Source organism: Falco rusticolus, chromosome 3, assembly GCF_015220075.1.
Source record: "Falco rusticolus isolate bFalRus1 chromosome 3, bFalRus1.pri, whole genome shotgun sequence".
Taxonomy (NCBI): Eukaryota; Metazoa; Chordata; class Aves; order Falconiformes; family Falconidae; genus Falco; species Falco rusticolus.
This window is the reverse complement of record NC_051189.1, coordinates 92,459,148-92,480,779: the sequence shown is the minus strand read 5'-3', so window position 1 is coordinate 92,480,779 and position 21,632 is coordinate 92,459,148. Positions and strand designations below refer to the sequence as shown.

The 21,632-nt window shown below is 41.9% G+C and overlaps 1 protein-coding gene across 3 annotated transcripts in view; it reads right to left on the bottom strand.

Moving 5' to 3' along the window:
- CDYL (chromodomain Y like) overlaps positions 1-17,240 on the bottom strand; it is a 110,252-nt gene extending 93,012 nt beyond the window's left edge. For all 3 annotated transcript variants that reach the window (XM_037379283.1, XM_037379284.1, XM_037379286.1), the window contains exon 1: positions 17,076-17,240. In XM_037379283.1, coding sequence (XP_037235180.1) covers positions 17,076-17,099 — 24 coding nt within the window. In that variant the 5' untranslated portion in view covers positions 17,100-17,240. The remainder of the gene's footprint in view (positions 1-17,075) is intronic.
- Positions 17,241-21,632: the final 4,392 nt, after the last annotated feature.

The following is a 21,632-nucleotide window of genomic DNA, read 5'->3' as shown; positions in this document are numbered from 1 at the left end:
GACATGTTTTTCTGAATCTTTTAAAGTTTATCTGGGTTTTGGGTATTTTTTGCATCTTCAGCTCAAACAGAATGTGATTTTCTAACATCTCATTACAGCTATAGAGCAAAACAAAAACACACCTAATTCCGCCTGAGATTCCCTATATCCATACCAAGGGACTGCACTGCATTTTAGCTGCTGTGTTGTATCACTGAATGACTTCTTTCCAAAGTGCTACTCTCCATCCCACATGTATGATCTTACTGTCCAGACAGCTACATTTAGCTGTATTAACATACGTTGAAATGATCCCCGTTCACTAAGTACAGACCATCCTTAGCACTTACTAATCCATCAATTTTTTGCATGTATGCATTTTACCACAGATTATGTTCTATTTTCCTCCAGATCATTATCTAAATCCTCAAAGCAATGGGCTGTGAAAAACATCTATAAAATCCCAACATGATCGTCCTTCATCTATTACTGCTTTATGATCTGTCAATTAGCCAGTGTGAAATGTATTTAATATGGGCCATATTGACTTAGCAAAGAGCTAGGTTTAAAAAAATCAGAATACCGTGCAGTCCTGCATCAGGTGCCTTATGAAAGATTACTATACCTACACGATTATCTTTATCAATCAAAAACTTTCAACCTCAGCATAAAGAAATAAAGAGACAAGTTCTAGTCATCACGAACAGCTGATCAAGCAGTGACTCTGCTTTCCTCAATTTTCTGCTAAGAAAGTCTCATTCCAGCCTTTCCAAAGTTCTTTCTGTGATCACTACCAACTTGTCCTGTCCAGTATTTATGTTCTATCCTGGCACGTTCTATCTCATGTACACTTCTATGACAATTAAAATTAAACCAAAACAAAATGCAAACCCCAATACCTTAGATATCTTCAGTTAGCTGGGGTTTTTTTGTTTGTTTTAAATCCTGATTCTTGTAGACTAAAGAAAAAAAATTCATTTGCTCCTACCAGAATAAAGAAATATTTTTTTAAGTCACTGTAAACCGTGAACACAACATGCAGATTTTGGCCAGAGAGCAACAGTACTTTGACTCACAGCATATTTTTTAAAGAGTCATAGAATAACACTTTTTGCAGTATTACTTCCCAACTATTATTGTCCCTATCTAGTAGACGCATGCGGTTACTAGCGTTTTTTTGCTCTCAATAAATAAGATAATTTTCGTATTGTTCTTAACCCCACTGACACAAACTTTATTAGTGTCTATATAGTCTACTACGAATGGTCTTTTTGTTGTGACAGCTCACAGCCACTACTGCTTATGGCGTTTTCTCTGAATCTTCATTCATTTGAACCTTCACCTCTGCCTCACTATGCTATGGCAGTGTCATACCTATCCCTAATGACTTTTCATTGCAAGAATTACAAGTCCCCTGGGTAACCTTTATTTTTAAGTAATATAACTTTGAGACAAAATTGTTTTCTTTGTGTTTCCAGTAAAATCTGTATTAGACTATTTTTAGGAAATCATACATTTAGAAAAAGTGATTATCTATTATTGGCAAGGCCTGTACTGATTAGAGTAGGTTCAAATAAGGAACAATAATTATCAGTGCTGATTGTTTTTGTGGAAGTGATCTTGTATTTAATTTCATTTTGGTCAAAGAGTAAAACTGAACAGAACAGAATTTCTTATTCTCAGAAAAGTATGATAAATGACCTGCACGTATTTGAAATGCCAGGAAAATTTTATTAATGATCACCTAATATAATCACTCTGAAATAACAATGCATAGTTCCTTTGCATCTAGACATCTAAAAAAAGATTCCTCTGTCACATAAACCCCAGGAAAATGTGCCTTTATCTCTATAAAAGGACCATACAGAACATTCTGAGGCAACTTTATATCCTTAAGCATACACTCTGTTTAGTTGCTTTTACCTTACAAATAATCAAAAATAGAATGCAACGTTTTAATCCTTGCTTTCTGGGTGTAAAAAGACCCCAGTGCCTACGCCATGCTAGCTGTTAAAAAAAAATGTCAGAATTGAACCACAGAGGAAAAATGGAAGGGGCAATAGCGGCTTGATTTTATAATTTGTTTCTGGTCTTAATACGAGGTGGCACTCAATAAAAACTGGCACAGTGGAAATCTGTTTGACTTGGTAATTTTCACATAAGTAGTCTAAAGTGTTCATTGTTTGTTTTTGGTTTTAAACACTTCGGTGGCAAGTAAATAACATTGAATGTATTGACTGACTTTCCAGATGATGACCAACAATGTTTTTTAAACTGACTGTAGTTTTGTTTTGTACTTTGAAATTATTTACTTAATAATTTGGATTTTTTTTTAAACTAAATGAAGCATAATGGCTGGCAATGCCATTAAATTGTACTGGTTTAAAAGCAAAGTATAGCTTTTAAACTTACTGCTATATGCACCTGTTAAAACAATGAGTCACCTGAACATACAATCATGCAATCTTAATTTTTGTGTGCTACATCCCTGAAATAACCAATATTTTAACCTATTTTATGTTTTCAAACTGCATACAAATATAGACTACATTTGTAATAAGTATATTAAATCTTTCCAATAAAAGGAAATTGTGTTCAAAATGCTGAATACATAATCTAGGTTTTTTATCATCATATTTAACATTTAGAAATAATACATATCTTAATTATTAGCTACACCTAAATAATTGTCAGAATATTTTTGCTTAATATAAGTAAAATTAGGGGCCAACACACATAGGGAACGAAGAACACTGGATCTGGGGCACTTAAACTACTTGGCTGCTTTATAAATTTTAACTCCATTACTATTCCTACGTTCCCAAATCCTTCCACTATACAGCACTTGCCTTGTAGTCTTTACTATAAGTAGATATTATTCTTTCCTAAGCAGTTTTTATTTATATATTGGAAGGAGTCAAAGAGCAACGCAGTTTACTTTCCTTATCAGTTTTCCCACCTTCACAAAAACACATTCAAAGTGAAAATAATTTGTTCCCGCCCATGAAACTGAAACCAAAAGTAATTAAAGCGTAAGTTTTTCTACCCAAAAGATACTGACAGCACTTACACTTTTAACTCTAATTCCATTGGAAGGGCTAAAAATAATCTTTATGAATATCAGCATTTTAAATGCAATGCAGCTAAAAGGGAGCTCAGCTATGAGGAGACATCCTACCCCATCCCACTCCCTGCCCATTGCCCATCCAGTGAATAACCAGAATCCTTAGAAATAAATGATGCTTTTAACTACGCCTATATGTATGTCACCCCCATCTCCAGACCGGGGTTGTGCAACAGCTTCAGAGCATAATTATACTATAATCAAGGTGGACAAGGAAAAGAACTGCAGAGGTTTTATTACTCCTGTAGCACATTAGAAGTAATGAAAAGTTCCAGCAAGCTTTGTAACTGCTACGCTCAAAATTCAGAGAATTGTTAGTAAGTAGCAGTTACACAGTACTGAGAAGTAACTTGAATCCCAAATACTTGTAAGCAGTCGTCTTCCATTTTCACATTAAAATGGCAGCATAACCAGGCACTAAAACCACACAGCACAGCCCCTTCTGCTCTGGAAGTGATGACCCCATCACTCGAGTGCCGCTGCACACGCCATCCCTGCGCAGTGCTGCATCACCCCCAGGTGCAGAGGGACACAGCTCTGCCAGCCAGCGTCAGCCAAGGGCAAGAAGCTGTGCAGCCACACTGCAAGTCAGTCCCACCAGTTGGTCCAGCTGAAAATTAAACAGGCAGTTTGACGGATGCTTTCTTGTTGTTTTTTGTTTTGGTTTGGTTTTTTTTAAATAGAGCCAAGTCATTCCTGCAGCCATCTCCCCAGTTTTTTTTCTCCTGTCTCACTTCAACTGTGCCGTATACTCCGGCTCCTTTACTTGCAGTGGCACCTCTGGAATTTCAACCTGAGTCAAGTCAGAAAACTGCCAGAAAATTCTCTCCACAAAAGCCGCGGGCAGCCTTCAGCTAGGCAGGCTTCCTTAAGCAGCGCTCACCTGGCGCGGCCACACAAACCGGCGCGGGTGCGAAGGAAGGGGGACAATGAGTGGCTTGGTGGAGGCAGCAGTGGCAGCGAGCAAGGCTCGCGGCACGTAATGTTCCCTTAAGCTGTAGAGAAACAGAGCCCTCGGACTTCCAGTTGAAAGCAGACAAGGAACAGATAATCTCTTTTCTTAATCTATAATGTTTCAAAACACCACGCCACTCAAAGGAAAGAGGAAAACTGACACAAACACTACCAGGACACACAGATTTCTCCCCCCGGTTCAGGGCTCGCTCACTGAGGCCGCTCCCCTGTGGGCATCCCTTGGCATCCCAACATCTCCGACGACCTTCCACACCTGCTTCACCTTCCACACCTGCTTCGTCATCCTGGCAAATATGGGTACAGCCACGCGCTGCACCACACTGAGGAACCGATTCAAACAAATAAACAATTTTGCAGCTGTGTGGTTTTGTTTGGCCGTTTTTAATTATGCCAGATTGCTTTTCCAATCTTCACAGGCGGCCAAGCTGGTGGTGGGGCTCAAAGGAAGGAACAGCTTGGTGGTTGGAAGAACGACGGTGCTGAAGTCAATTATAAAGCACTGCCACCCAAACACTTTCTGAGATTGAAGGTAAAACAAAGTAAAATACAACAACTACAGCTTAAAAACATCACTTGATCAGTTACGGTCACTCAGATAACAAACCTCAACTTATACCACAGTAACTCAGTGCTGTGCCTAAACGTTTTATACCTCAACAGCACGATCCCTTAACAACATTCACCTACTAACACAGTTTACAGTCCCAAGGGAAGGCCTGTAATGAATGAGGAGTTGGGTGTTATCCTGCATTGTGTTCAGAAGACAGTAGGAAAAGGAAAAAAACCCTCAGTACTTAGGAGGTCACATTTAAATATATCTAACTTGACTAAACTAACCTGACTAGCCTTTCCATACCTCTCTGTAGAGAAAGGGGATAAAGTCTGATGATCTCCTAGAGGAATTTCACTTAGATGGTCTGAATGGCCTCCTGGATGACACTCATCACTGATTACAGAGGATATCGAAGATACCCTGCATGCTAGTTAAATACCTCTCTGCAGTTACTCCCACCAAAAAGCAAATGAAACCAAACCCAAAGGGAGACAGGTTTGTCTGTGGCTTGTACTTGTAGCTTAGCTTCTCTCTGTAAGACCCAATCAGCCTTCTCTACCATATTCTAAGATGTTTTGACAACATTTACTTGGGGGGAGCCAACCAACCAACCAAAAATTAAAAAAACCATAACAATGAAAAAAAGAAAAAAGAAAAAAGAAAAAGAGAAAAAGAAAAAAGAAAAAGAAAAAAAAAAGAACAAGAACAAGAAAAAGAAAAAGAAAAGAAAAATGAAAAAAGGCTTTATTCTGCTTGTGCTTTGGCTCAGGGATTCAAATTTTACCAGGGAGATGAGAAAATTATTAGCAATCATTTCTGAAATACTCAGCCTGACTAGAATGCTCAGTACTAGACTAACTATGACAGAGGGAAGGGAGAATTACATTTTTCAAGACAGCATTCAGGTGTCCTAATGATGAGGCCCTCCATTTTTCCCGAACAAACCCTGCCTACCCATCTTTCTACAAAAGATAAGACAGTTCTAGCAGGATGTGCTATATAACAAAGTTCCAGTTTCTTGCTCACAAAAATTATAAATCATCCTTACTTTACAATCAACAGACAACTAATTCCACACTGAAAGTGTCCATTTCTGAACAAGTCAGATGAAAAAAGATCTTTCTGGTGGCTTGACTGAAAACAAGAGAGATGGGTATTGGGAAGACCCTGGGAAGGTAGAGCTTCAACACTTGGCAAAAGGGACAAAAGAATGAAAAGGAAGCATCCATTTACTGAAAAGCAGAACATAAAAATATCACGTGGTTCCACAGCCCAACCACTACTTTCTTCTGCCCCTTCTCATAATTTACTATGTCTCAGTGTACTTTCAGACTTCATTTAGCATGTAAGATCTAAAATCCCTTCCCCTCAAACTGATCACTTCTAGTCACATCTTAGTTCAAGCTTCGTAAATATAAAGTGTACAGAAGAAAAATAATAAAGAGCCAAATAAAGCATTATTTTACTAACAGAACAGAATAAAAGAATAGAACCATATATAATATAGGTTAGAATAATAACTCTTATTAATTGCCATTATTTATGAAAACATCCATCATGAACAAGCAAAAAAGCCGAAGGATGTTATCTTTTACTTGACAAGAAGAACGTCATAATACAGTAAATTATTTTGTGTGCATGCAAGAAATCAGGTTTTTTACATTTAATAGCTTTTATTACAGATATATATATTCAAGTGCAGAGGATTAAAATCTTGAGAATAAACTAGGCTGTAATTACTTGAGTAAGGACTTTAACATTGAATAATTCACTTAACAATATATTCAAATAACACACAGCAATAAAGACAAGAACTTGCCATTTTACAGACCTATACCAGTAAAGAATGATTAACTGAGACCTTCACTTGCACTGAAAAAAAAATAATCTCACGCTGTGTAAGTGTAACCTGACATCTGTCCATCACTCACTGCTTTTCATGAGTATCCAAAGTCATGAAGAACTAGAGCACAACAATTTTATCTGGATAAATGGAGGAAAATAACATAGGAACAGGTATAAATAAGTAACAGTAAAGTTTCATCTATCCCTGTGGGTGGACAAAGACTTAAAGTTCATGGGGACAGAAACCATACCATGTCCTAGAGCACATTCTCTCTCCTCACTAAATCCATGTTTTGCCACTAATGGCAGCAGAGACAACGACCAAAATACCATCTTACTCAATAGGCTTCTTCTGCATTGTACCAGTTTCAGGGCAAAACTGAATTTCAAATTGAAACTGATCCTTGTAAGGAATTGGTTTTAAAGATAAGGTGTTGTAATGATTTATCTCAATAAGCATTTTCTTAAAAAAAAAAACCAAACAATAAAAGACAACCTTGCTATTAGATCTTACTGATAAGGAAGTACAGAAGCATGGCACGGTTTGCATACAATTATGATACATGCATACTGTTGATGAAAAAAATCAGCAAGATCCCATCTTTGTGTGGTTTTAAAGATTTGTGAAGTGGTAATCTTTCATATCCATTGGGTTTCCGTAGACATGGACATAAGCTGTCAAGTCAACAACTGCTTGATGAACTAGCTTCCATGTTTTAACACTCCTACAATATTACATTTCAAAGAAGCATCCTTAAATACAGTAATCTCTGCCTTCTCATTCAGAACCTAATATTTTATTCTTGGGCAGTTTAAATAAATAAGCACCAATCTCAGGAGATCTGATGAGTACAATGTGGGAGAGAGGAAAAACAAATCAATTAAGGAGCTGCCCTGATCCGAGAGAGGTGCCTCCAATATGAGTGAAATAGAATCTGGAACACCGATGGACCTTTTGAAACAGGATGCTACCTTATTTGCCATCAGCCTCTGGGAAAAAGTTATTTGTTGTAATTGATCTTCAATCCTTGATGACCTGGGTAAAAACACAGCTTTTCCCAACATTAATCCTGTGGAAGTCATGCCTCTTGAAAGTCTGATAATAAACTCATCCTAGACTTCTGTATTACATTCTCTTACAAATGTTTTTTTCAAAATTGAAATGAAATCGAGATTGTGGTCTTTACTCTCCCACTCAACATGACCCCTTCTGTACAATCACATCGAAACACAAAGTACATAACACTAAACATATAAACCAGACAAAGGAAAGAACAATTGCAAAAACAATTTGTAAGCTGGGCTTTAACCTTCTCTAGCCACGTACATACACTATAAACAACCTGGTGTGCACAGACAGCTTAAATTTTAACTTTGAAACTTCTGACCTCACTATATCGTAAGTGAAAATTTATTGACTCCTGTATAACTGCGCTAATTTAAAACTTCTGTTGCCCTTGGGAACGTTTGGACATCTAGTTATTCCTTCAGCTGCAAAGTATGGTGGCGAGCTGTTCCTGCAAATGCCTCCGTCTTCCAGGGGAAGAAGCTCTACAGCATCACTTTCAGGAAGCATTAGAAATCGTTTACTGGAAATGCTCGCTCAACTGACTGTTGGGTTGCTTTGGGTACATCTGTGTAGAATAACTATATTTATGATCTAATCGCACAGAAAAGTGCCCTAAGAACAAAAGCTCAAAATTCTCAGTCTGGTGTAAACAACATTGCTTTTACTTCTGTTTCTTTTTTCTTAGAAAGCACTGATAATCAAAGATCAAGTTTGGTCTTTATCTGTGACCCAAACAAGCAATAAAAAATGTGCCAGCCTTGAAAACATAAGGGGCCATCTAAGAGTTACAGCATAGAGTTACTGTATGGCAAAAAGCCTACTTTCCTTGTTTGAGGAAAAGTGTTCTGTCAATCTTCCCAGTTTTGGAAAGATTATACTCCAGTACAATCTACTATGGTTTACACTTACTCTCACAAAAATAGTATTAGTTTCAAATCATCAGGTTAATTCCTAGAATTATTATTACAAGCACTGTTACAATTTGTTTTATTCTGTGGCCATATTCCTCTATAAATTTTCTAGGCTAGGAGTCTACTCACACAAAGCAGTTAGTTAGACCTTATTTTGGGATGCAGACCTTAAGGACGTGAAGTCTCCACTGAAGACTTTGCAGGCATCTAGAGCATACGCTGCTCATGACTTTAGATTTCACTGAGTTGGTGTTTCTGTTTTGTCTGATCACATACCCTAACGACCTCTTCTTGAAAATTAAAATCCAAGTTAATACAGAGTTCAGTAACAGCAATGCATTCAGTGGTTAGGACTCAGAAAAGACTTGTACAAACACCTTAAACTCTACCATTTGAACAAGACCCCAGTGACTGTTTAGAAACATTGTCTGGAGAGAAACGATGCAAGCTTAGCCAGACGAACAATTGTGCTAACACAAGTGAGTGACCTGGCAATCGCAGCACACTCCCCGCTCACACCACGCCCTGCCAGGATCAACAGAAACATGCGCAGCATCGCTCTTCCCACCGACGTGCCCGCCTTCACCCAAGCCTGCAGCCACCATCTGCCAGCAGACGTGCCCAGGGAATGAAGGTGGCCTCTGAAGATCTGGGGAGCTCAGGTCACGCTGCTGACGATTTATAACCAAGGCTGAAATCTGGTCCCACCAAAACCAGCCACGAAAGCTCCCAGTGATTATCGCTGTGCCACGTTTCCCATTTTTTGCCTCTACAGTAAGACACTATGGACCCACAATAGGAATCAGGATGCTGAACTGGATGGATCTTTTGTGTCAATAGGTATAGTCTTCCATTCTCATTATTTCTTAGAGACACAATCCCAGGTCTGTTAGTTTTAACCTTCTAAGTGACCCAGCCACTAAAATATGATGGAAGAGTCACGCTGTGCTAGCACGAGCTATATTTTATACATTTAACCGGGGAAAATCAGGTGCTGAAATCAAAACACAACAAACCAGCCTGATTTAGCAACTAGCCAAACTATAATCCAGCTAACTTTCCCAAAGTTACATTGAATTGTTCTAGATTTCCTGAATCTGTATCATATGTCTACCAGTAACTGGTAACAAAAATGTTATCAATATAGAAGCAAAGTTTAATTGAAGAACTGTGCTTTATGGGAGGACCTCCAAAAACTACAGACTTCTGAATATCCACTGAATACAACATGCAACACATCACAGTGTCAGGGAAGTACACTGCAGTTAAGATACAGTCATTTCAATACTCTGAAGAACATACCTCTAGGTTCTCCTACATTATATTTGCAAAACGCCCATCTAACATTTTTCAGTGATAAATATATTAAAACATACTTCCCATAACTTGCTTTAAACTGTGGCATCTTCAAACTAAAGCCAAATTATTATTCTCTAAACCAAACAAATTTCCATAAACCGGTGTTTTACAGTAAGTGAAGATGTTTAGAGAGGTATTTAAATGTCTTTGCAATATGAAAATCACAGACACTTAAAAAAAAAAGTACATCTCCTTCCTAGCCTGTTCATCCAGGATACTCAAACCCCCACCCCCACCCTGGGTTTTGATTTTTCAGATGCTACTGTGACAATCAGCAAAGCCTGAACATTAAGACCTAATTTCCTTAAAAGCTGTGGAACTTTCAGAAGCTGTGGGGACAGAAGAGTTGGAGAGGCACAAAAACAAATGTGGTTAGGCCACTTAGAACACATACCTTATCTTCTCCCACACAAAAAAAGAGAAACAAAAAAACCATCAGACATACCACGGCCAAGAAGGAAGATTTGATCGAAGCTGCACTAATTTATTTTATGCGATGCAATTATAAAAGGCGAAGCCTCACGGAAGAGTCACAACAAAACTAGTAGTTACAGTAGTTACTTTGTTTCCTTATTCAGTAAAACAAATACACAGTTAAAAGATACTTAGTAGTTGCCTTATTTTGCATTTTATGCTAGCAAAGTCACCTCAAAATTATTTAAAAATGTAAATCTACGGTTAAAAAGTAGTTTTCATCCATATCCATTCTGTGTATTCATAAATATTCATAGATTCCTTGAAAAAGATCTACAGCAGGTCACCATTAAGGGACACATGTAAATCTTCTGAGGATGTTTATGAAAACAGTAAATATTCTTGCCTTTATAATGTATTGAACCGGTAACATGCCAATTTTCTTTCCCTCTAAGTAATATGGAGAGAAGTTCAAAGGAATTATTTCAAAGAACACAAAATTCTTGTGTGGTAAATATTAAAAGCCCATCAAAAATTAGAAAAATAAAAGCTCTTCTTAGAGAGATACTATGGCTTTGGAGAATACATTTGATAATGAAGAATACAGAACTTTAATTTTAAAGATATTTTCTGGACTAACAACACACTGTCAGAGAAAGCAGACAGTATATTTAATATTAAAATTATTAATACTTTACTCAAAGATAAGAACCCAACGACCCTGTATTTATTGACAAATAAATGCCACCCCGCCATCCAAAAAATCAAAGGCACAGAAGACGTTAGCAGGGAGAGAGACCTGTGCATGCCTTTCCACCCGGCACATATAGTCTGTGGAGCTCATGCTTCCAACAGACACCCAAACCCAACACACTGCCCAGGAACACCAGATTCCGAATTTGTTACGCAGGAGTAGGAGTGGCATTGTAGGTCTGCATACCAGTTACAGCCAACAGATTGACACATCCACCCGTCACATATTGAAGAAGTCATTCTGGTTCTCGAGGTTTTGTATCAAATAGAGTCTTTGCAAGCGTGGAGTATTTATCAGAGAGAGATGGAAACCATAACTGTTAGTAACTTGGTTTTTCTACCTCTTTGGCCGAGGTCAGACACTCTGCAGCAGTCAGGAAGAAATGATGCTGCACCTTCTGAGGAGTCAGAGGGACACGGTATCACTAACACTGTGCCAGCCACGCCGACCTCCTGAGGAACAAGGGGCTGTGGCATGTCTCAGTAAGTCCTTTGTGTCCAGTAATTTCTCCTCATTCAAGAGGTACTGAACGTGAGCAGAGTGGAAGCAATCTTCTGCGATAGTACAGTCCTGTAAGTTGGAAGAAATTATTTCGCAATTCTAAACATGACTGGCACGGTATTAGCCCATCTTTGACTGAAAAACTCAAGAAACTAAATGGCAGTGCGCTGTGAAAGAGACTGTGAAGGTAAGGATTACCAGAGCCTCGCATGCTTTGTGGATGGGGCATCTCTCCTCCTCTCCTCCTTCCTCTCCCTCCCATCCTTTTTGTTTCCACGATGGACATGGGCATTTCAAAGCAAGTTACACAGAAAAAAACAAAAAAAATCTATTTTTTCAATATACCTATGACATATACTTGTATGTACGAAAGAGTTTTGTACATAAAACCTGCTAAAGCATCACCTATCTGTGAACCATCTGCCATCCTACAGAGGACCCAGGCAGAATGTCATTCCCTTGGCTGCGGGTGTTTGAGCGCTGGGAGCAGCCACCCGAGCCTTGCCAGGCCAGCGGCACCGCAGAGGGCAGGGAATGCCGCAGGAACCCCCGGGGCTCCAGCATCAAGAGGCAGCAGAAGATGGGGCACCAGACCTCCTCAACTCTGTCTAGAGCTCTGGGCCAGGAGATGGGAAATAACTCACGCTGGTGAAAAGCACCATGACAAGGGACATGTTTGACAAAAAAAGTTGAGTTTCCTGCACTAAATGTGGTGGCTCCTTTCCTGCAGTACTCTTGCATTTGTGCTCTGGTTTAAAGAAGTGAAAGGCACTAAAGTGGAATGAACAGCTGGTCCTCAACTCTATTTTAAGTCAGATGTACAGATCCTAAGGGGTGGAAGCAAACCAAACAGGTCTGATGTAAATTCCTAGTCCTGTTTAGTTGGCTAGGGTTAGTCAAGCAAGTTTCTGTCTTTTACCTCTTCTGAAACAAGGAATAACATCTGCACCACTTGTCAAAATAAAATCGGAAAGATTCAGGCATGACAGCTCGATGACTTTATGAACAAGTGTCAGTGATGTTTAGCCAAGATCTCAGGAATCAACACATCAGAAACAAGCCATGGAAGATACAGCCCCAGATATCTTGGACTTCCTTCAAGACACACTGAATTAAAATAATCCATTTTGAAGGAGAAAGAAATGGCTATTGCCCCTTTCTTATAGTCGTAAGAAATTACAACAAACTCCAAGCTGTGTACTGTAGATAATAGGTTTCATTTAAGCAAAACAAATATTTAAACCTTCCAGTAAACACACACAAAACACGACGAAGATCTGATCACTGCAGGGTCACTAGGGCTGTGAGACACACTTTGATTTTAAGTGGGTAATTCCCATGCAGTATCAAATTTTCAACTAAATGACAGCGTTTCTCCTCCAGTTTTCTATACCCATGATTTAAAAAACTAGCACGGTAGCTGAAGAACAGCCCACAGGATCACTTTCTTTGACTTGTGGCCACTACTGTATAAACAGTTTAAATTTTCATGGAATACATGCCTTTGTGTCTTACTTAGAAGGTGATCAACCTTGACATATAGCTTAACGCAAGGCCACAGAACTTCAGCCAGTTGCTCATGAAATTAATTTCAGTCTGTAACTTCTCTGTATCTGTAAATTTAATGTTAAAGGCTTTAGTTCTAAAAATAAAAAGAAAAATACTGAATCATCGCTGGAAGTGAAGTATCACCTTGAGAATACTAGACATTGGGATGAAAACAATACATATCTATTTTGCAAGACACCTGATTATTTTTTTTTTTAAAAAGACGTTTTCCATTCCATAAAACATACCAAAATGTAGAATTTTGGACTATAGGACTTTAAATATGTTCTCCTGTAATATTTTAATGGAAATCAATTACGTCACCTTAAACCACTAGTTTTACAAGCAATGTCAAGGTGAAATACAGAGTGAAGAAAAGACAGTGATGCACAGGTGCACTTGCAAATTTCACACAAACTGTTCTGCTTACTTCTTGGTAAAACCCAGAAAAAATATTTTCATATGAGTATCAATCACAGCCCAAGCCTAACTACAGTTACACAAGTGGATCCAGTGGGCCATGTATACCACCAGCTGAACCACTAATTCTCAGAGAAAAGATGGAAACACTTGGTCATTTGATCAAATACAATCTCCAACAGACAGAGAACTTCAATGCATCTCCACTGCATTTAGTAGACAAGGAGTTATTGCATTTTCTAAGAAAGAGACTCTTCCAAACTCAGCACTGCTTCAGCATTTGTCTACCAAGTACCATTTGGTACTTCTGACCTGCTGGCTAGCACACAGCTGTCCTGGGCAGTACTTTTATGACATCACGTCCACATGTCATCAAGCAAACTTGTCATGCCAACCACAATTCAGGATGATTTCAATCCCAGACACACTGCAAAGGTCTGCCAGAGGAGGTCAAGTGATTTGAGTGCAGAGAGAGCAGTCTGCTTCCAAATCAACCTTTTAAATGAGGCAGGTATCCTACTTCTAATTGCTCCAGTGAAGATGACCGGAATAAGCAACAACCTTTCAATGGGTGGAAATCCGTCAGTAAAGCAAAGCAAACTTGTCACAGTGTAAAAGACAGCAGCCCCACTATTTGCCGAAGCAGCCGTACAAAGGACATTCCAGAAGCCACAGTAATGCAGACAGCAGCAGGCACCCATGAAGAAAGCTGCTGTAAGGTGTCAACAGCTACTGAAACACATTTTTGGGAAAAAACTCTGACAGCACCTCTTCTTATGTTTTCCTGTCCTGTTCATGAGTTTCTCCATGTCTGTCCACTTCAATTAACATGTTGTTGCTTGAAAAATCAAACTTACAAACACAAAACCTACATTATTTGCCTCACCCAGAAAGGTTGGCAACATTACTACTTGTTTCACTTTCCATCTAGAAAAAAAGTGTCTCCAACATTTCTCAATCAAAAATTTATATTTTCTCCAGATCTTCTCCCCCCCTCAAGAAAAAGCAGGTAATCATTACCACAACCTCTAAAATGCCTGGAAACAAAGGACATACAGGATATCCAGCCAACCCAACAAAGTCATCCTTCCAGCACGTTAGTGTATTTCAAGTTCCTGATCTTTGAATTCCAAATAATTGGCCTACAGTTCAGCTCCCCCTCTCAAGAGAGGATATCCAGACTAAAAATAAAAATCACCCCACAAACAACAAGTGAATCCATATTTTTTTCCTAAAAAAAAGGAAAGAAAAACAGAACAACAGAACTTACCTTCATTTTTATTGCTTATAAGAGGATTTCTCATTTGTACTTTGGGAGAACCATGACACATATCAGCAGTAGTCAGCATTCATACTTAGTCTAACAATCACAAATAGATGATAACACTTTTTTCAATCAGGACACAAGACCAAGATTCAGAAGGAAAAATGAAGGTGTAAGAAAATGGCACTGGATTTCAGTCACCAGATTCAACGGATAGTGTATGGCATGAATTACAAAAAGAATACCCATGAAACAGAAATAAAGTCCCAATCAATAACATGGACAGTTCATAGAAGTTTAAATTACCTAACACGCAACATTTCAGGCCAACTTGCAGTTATATACTTCCCAAATCAGTGTTCAGTATATTTAAATTATTTATTATTTTATGATTTTTCAGGCATGGCTATAAATATTACAAGACAAAACTTGTCAAAAAATGAAGAGCAATTTAGAAAAAAATGGCAAAATAGACAGCTTGACCACATCAGAGTCCAAAAGCATTAACGATTTTAGCATCTCAAATAAACCTTTCACTTACACAACTAAAGAATATGTCTGATTTTTACAATAAAAAAAAAGTAGTTTATCACTTCAGGCATTTTGTGGAAAAGGCTTTTACCCGACAGACATCACACACCGCCTGCCCAGTGAGGACAGCCACGCTCAACTGACTACTGAGCCTTCTGCACAAGTCAGCATTTCACACACAACTTAAGACAAGTTAAGAGAAGAGGAATGAGCAGTGGTCACTCTTAACCTCAGCCCAACATCCAGCAAACAGAATTTTTCTGGTCATTTTTTATGCCTGTCGAAACCAATATCCATCTTTGATCAAATACAGCGACACACAAAGAGCAAGTATTGGCCACAGGACAGTCCACGGGACCAACTACACAAGCCCTGCAGAACTTTTTCCAAAGTCAAAGCAAGTTTTTGGCAATCCTTTCACAGGCAGAGGAGAGAAACTAAATTTCTCTCCTACTTTCAGGGATGATCCCTTCAAGATTGGCTTAAGCCACATGATGAGGATGGGGAAACTTGCCAAAGCAATTAACCATGATTTGTCTGTCTCGGGGAATACAGGCCTTCGGTCTATCAGTTCAGCACCTCCACTCGGCAGTCAACTTGCTTAAAATATAAGCCCACCCAGGGCACTTTTCACTGGCTTCTATGGGGCTGATCACCCATGGCAGCACAGATGTAACTCCATTAACGGGAGAAATACGTGCACCAACGGTACAGTAAGACATCTTCTGTCAAGTGTCCTGAAGGCTGTCAAGTCTCCCTTTGACCTTAAGCCTTCCAGCCTCTGGATATAAATACTTTTTTTTTTCTTTTTTTTTTTACCAAAACACTGCCTGGATGTGTATCAACTATGAGATAAAAGCCTTTTTTGGTTTTGGGTGGCCACTTCTTCACCCAAAAAGACAAGAATGGCTCCAAAACAACAACGGCTTTTCACTCCCAGGGATGACTTCTTGTAAAAATAAAAACAAGGAAGTTAAATCCAAGAGAACCATAATGCTTTTCAATTCAGGGCAAGGATGTGAAATTGCCACACGTAAGACAGGAAATTCAAAGTTAGGCTGTCACCTCATCCCCTTCTGCCCCCCGAACCTCCCTCTCCCGTCAGCACCCCCCGACCACCTCCCGAGCGACAGTGACGGATGGCGTGTCACAGCCTTAACTTTGAATCTTCCTGGCTTCCCTCGCAGCCTTACCCGTATCGGGAGAGCACGAAGAGCCGAGGAGCTTCAATTTTAGTATTTTGCACCCCCGCAGCTTGCCAAGGCGCAGGGATGGGAGCGCAGGACTTTGGTACAGACACAAATCCAGGAGGAAAGCCCCTCCGCGCCCCCCCCCCCCCCCCCGGACACATGCAATAACTCGGCGTCGCACACATTTTTGCACATTTTTGCACACCGCCGGGCTCGCACTCCGGCGTGCTCGCTGCCGGAGCAAGTGGCGGCTGTCAGCGCTGCTCACCCCATCCAGCACCCCCCGCCCCCCACCCCCTTCTCCTTCTGGAGTCAAAGTGTTGTGTGAACGGGGGGGGGGGGGGGGGGCGCGGGGGGGGGGGGAAGCGCAGGCCACGGGTAACACTTTGCCGTCTCCTCCTTTCAGTCACATTTCCGTCCTCCTCCAGCAAAACTGGGGAGGGAAGGGGGGGCGGGGGGCCAGGCTGGGCGGCGGGGGGAGCGCACACACGCAGGCGCTGGGCCCAGCGGGAAGGGGCAGCCGCAGCAAGTGTGGGTGACAAGCCCGCCGGCTCTCCCGAGAGCAACAAAAAGGCGGGTGGGGTGGGGTGGGGTGGCCGGAGGGGCCCGGGGCAGGGCCGGCGCTCGGGGGCTCTTACCTCGTAGAGTTCCTCGGAAGCCATGCTGGGGAGCCTCACAAGGTGGAGTTGGGTGCTGGTTTGGAAATACTTTGTTTCAGTTGGTGTCCGTGTGGCCTCCTCCTTCTCTTCTCCCTCCTCGTCTTCTTCGTCTTCTTCTTCTTCTTCTTCTTCTTCTTCTTCTTCTTCGTCTTCTTCTTCTCCTTCTCCTCCTCCCTCTCCCTCCTCCTCCTCTTCCCCTTCTTCTCCTCCTCCTCCTCCTCCTCTTCTTCTTCCTCCTCCTCCTCCTCCCTGCGCGTCTCTCTCCAGCGCAACTAGCCGCTCCGCTCGCTAAATGCCAGTGAGGTGCTGCTGCTGCTGCTGCTGCTGCTGCCGCCGCCGCTGCTGCCGCTGCCGCTGCTCCTGCTCCTGCTCCTGCTGGTGGCGGCGGCGGCGGGGCTGCGCGCTCGGCAGCTGCGCAACTCGCTCGCGCTCGCTCCCCGGCCCTGGCGCTGCCGCTCGCGCAGCCCGGCGGGCCGGCACGCGCGCACGCACACACTCAGCAGCGCACACACTCGCCGGGGCGCGCGCGCGCGGGCACACGCACACGCGCGGGCACACGCACGGGCACACACGCACTCACTCGCACACACGCACTCGCGCACGGCGGCGGCGGCGCCCCGCACCCCCACCCCTCCGTCCCCGGCTCGCTCGCTCGCTCCCTCCCCAGGAACACTAATCGAGCGCAGAGCGAGCGCTACACGCAACCACTCTGCCTCGGCTCCAGCCGCCCCCGGCACCATCCTCCTCCTCCTCCTCCTCCACCTCCTCCTCCCCCCCCCCCCCCCCCCCCCCGCTTTGATCTCCCATTGTCTGCTCAGCTGAGCCCGGCGGCGCGCGAGGGGCGGCGGGGCCGCGCGCGGGCGGTCGGGGGCCGCGGGACGGCGGCGGAGCTGGGGGGAGGCGGCCGCGGGGCGGGCACGCGCACACCCGGCACGCGGGGCCCACGCACGTGCGCGGCCCTCGTCGCTTCCCCCAGCCCCCGCGCCCGTCCCGCCCCGGGCCCCGCCGCGCCCCCCCCCGGCCCCCTGCCCCCCCGGCTGATCCCATTGCCCCGCGCCGCCACCCCGGTGAGCAACGTCGAAATGCCGCGGCACACGTGTCCCTCCGAACTCCCTTGGTTCCGTGCCTCGGCCACGAACCAGCGAAGGACGCGGGCAAACCCGCACGGGAACTGGGCAGCCCTCGGTGGTCGCTGCCAGTGGCGCGGCTGTGGCTTGTGTCTCCCAGCTGACCGCCCTTGCAAAACCGGGAAGGCCCCACCAAGGCCTTGCTGGCATGACGGGTCAACAGAAAGTAGCTGAGTTGTTGACTTTCTTAGGAGTCCGCTCCTAGTTACACCACGCAACTTGTTCTTACCACCTCGTATGTCATCTGGCGGCGTTTCACAGGAAATTGTGCAAATAAGGTGCCATGTAGTCAGCCATTAACTTGATGAATTGAAGGCATCGTTGTGCAAGGTAGATGTGATGAGTTACTCCTTCAAGAGCAGATTCTGCGAGACAGACTTTCTGATCTCAAAAAGGGCTGAAAGGTGGGATGAAACCAGCACAGGAATGCCTTACTGTGCGTTCGGTCATACTGAGGCATTTGTTCCAATGAGCATTTCCTATTCCATACCACACCAGGAAGCCATACTGTGGCACAGAACAGCACGAGCTAAAGCAGAGTTAGTTCCTCACATTCGTGTAATCAACCAACCTACTGAATAAACTAATTTTTGATCAAGATCCATCTTTTTTTAACCTTTTTTCTTTTTCCCCCCAAAGTCCTTCAAAAATGTTTCTGGAAAGCCAAGAAACTCCTCAGCCTTCTAGTTTGATAAATAATTTTTGGACCATAGACCAGTAGGTACCCGTTCAGAGAGGGTTGATCCATTTGTGGACTTTGGATGATTTACACAGAATGAGCTGGAGATCCCTTTCTCAGACTTGGTTAACCTTGCCATTCTTTGTGACAAATACATCATGTCTCCCAGGTCAACATCCTTCTGAATAACTGAAATTCTAGTACTGGACTGCTAGGTGGACATCATTTGTGCAGGTAAAACATCTAACAACTCATACTTTTCATACTCTCCTGATTTCCTAAGTAGTTTATGACAAGGTATTAAAACCACTTCCTGAGATCTTCAAAAGCTAGGCTTAATCTAAGTGGTAAAAATGCGGGTCGTTCAGTGACAGTAACAGGATCATTGACAGAAGGATAGGCCTATGTAAGAAATGGAGATGTTAAGGACTAGGAACTCTGCAACTCCCTTCTGGAGGTGAGCCAGAAGGTGAACCACCGTTCCGAAGATGTGGTCTGAATCCTTTTTGAGCTGTACATGGCATGACATCGTTGCTGTAGCCACCCTTTGAAGGACAATCTTTTAAAGTAATTGGTATTCTTGTTTTAGCAAAGACATGGCAGTGGAAGGCATTGATGAAGATGTTACTTTGCTTGCAAGGCATAAGGCTAGAACACCTTGATTTGTGCTAAGCAGTAAACCAGGTCTTAGGCGTTCTGATCTTCTGGATGACTAAGAAGAAACTCAGTTCATTTGTACTGCTCTATTTTCAGTACTTCAAGGCAACAACAAAATCTCAGAGTTATTACTAATTTTTAATGTTTCAACCACACTCCACATTTCATCTTCAGTAAAAGAAGTTCTTCTCTAACACATATTCATTGTTTGCTTTGCCATTGATTCTTCTTTGCCTTTTATTCTAACCTTTTGTCCTTGTTGCCTTATAACACTTTTCAGAAGAATCAACCATACTATTCACAAATGCCACCCAATAGTGCTATGGTTCAAGTGTCTGAGAGGTACCGGGTTTTGTGACTGATGCCCAGGTTTTGCAGTTGGATTTTACTACACTAAGTTCCATGAGAGTTTGTTCTAATTTTGCTTTCTCAAAAAAAATCAAGTTGTCCAAAGGTTGTATGGTCAATTATCTAGATCACCATTTCCTTCTTATTTCTTAAGGTATTTCATATTTTCCTCATTGAGGCAGGACACGTCAATTTTTAACAATACATTGGTTGTTCCAACCAATCTTCCTGCCAACTTCCTAAATGTCTTTATTATCATTGCCTATAAATGTTTCTAGTGCAGAAGTTGTAGGGAATACAGTAATGGAGCAGTCTAGGAAGAGTGGAAAGCCAGCCCAGTTTGAATTCTGACCTTGGCAGCTAATTTTTAAGAGGTGCTTGAAACAGCCTTGGTTAATCCAGCTTTGGAGAGAATCAGGCAATGTCAGCCAGGTGGGAAGTTTTACCATACACGTACGGCGCTTCCGGTTTGGACTGGACAACTGCCTGTTGTAGCAGTCCTGGTAAAGTCAGGAGGGCAGTCGTTCTTCTGTTTAGCAGAATGAAAAATGTTCTAATTTATGGGCAAGGTACAGATCATGGAATCAAGTTCATTTGCAAGGTCAACTCCATTTTGACCTCACTGTGTGCCATTGTAATATCTATAAAGATCTTCACAGATGGTGGAATAGCTGAATTTGAAGTAGTTATGGTGGTAGGCCGCAGCTGGCTGAAAGTTTACAGTCCTGAAAATATATAGATCTGTATTAGGTGGGGATAGGTCTACATCTCCAGGATTTGCTCTAATCAAGGGATCACAGCCATATTTGATATGCAGATATTTATCCACAAGATCGTAATTCTTTATAATAAAGTAACCCATGATCAGTTACATTAAGGTGATTGTCGGACTCTTAGTATTTGGGAGTGGGGCTTGGAAGTGAAGCATTTAGTAGTTGAGATACAGTCAGTGATTAGCTAAAGGATTTCAAAGGGCAAGGCTGATACAGCTAAATGTGATGGTCTACGCTGTAGGCGTTCACATCTGATCTAATCGTCCTATGCTATTTTTTCACAGTCAATGAAAAGCTGGTCAGCATAGTCAGTGGAATTCATGGCATGCTTCATCTCATCCTAAAGTAGATGCCTGTGTCTGGTCAGATGAACTGAAGTCTAAATCTGATTTACTTTGTTGACTGGATTTTTTCTGATTGGAAGTAAGACACCTATTCTGCAACTGCCTAAAGAAAGGTGGGATTAATCCTGCTCATGTTTCTATGATCCAGGCTTTCCTGATCTAACACAAATGGATAATTTAAAACTCCATACTGGCCAAACTATGTTGACAAATTAGATATGAAATACATAATATCCCTTTGCACCTAATATTTTTCTCTTTCCTATTTTGATTCTATGCTCATTTGTCCTCATCTTAACACCTAGGATGTGACTCATCCTTGCACTCTGGTATTCTGTGTCATTTCTGTCCCTCTTCCTCTCCTTACCTCTTCCTCATCTCCATCTCAGTCTCTCGTCTTCTAGGTGGTCTGAGTTGCTTAAGTGAAAATGAAGAAACAAAACTGCTAGAAAAAATAATTTCTTGTAATCTGCATCTGTACTACTGACGCAGAGCTGAGAACGACGTTTCCCATTTTGTAGTGGGGGCAGTTTAAACAAAGGTCATTTCAGGTAGAAAGAAAAGTTTAGTTCTGTGACACACTGAGGAAAATGGGATCACCCAAAGGA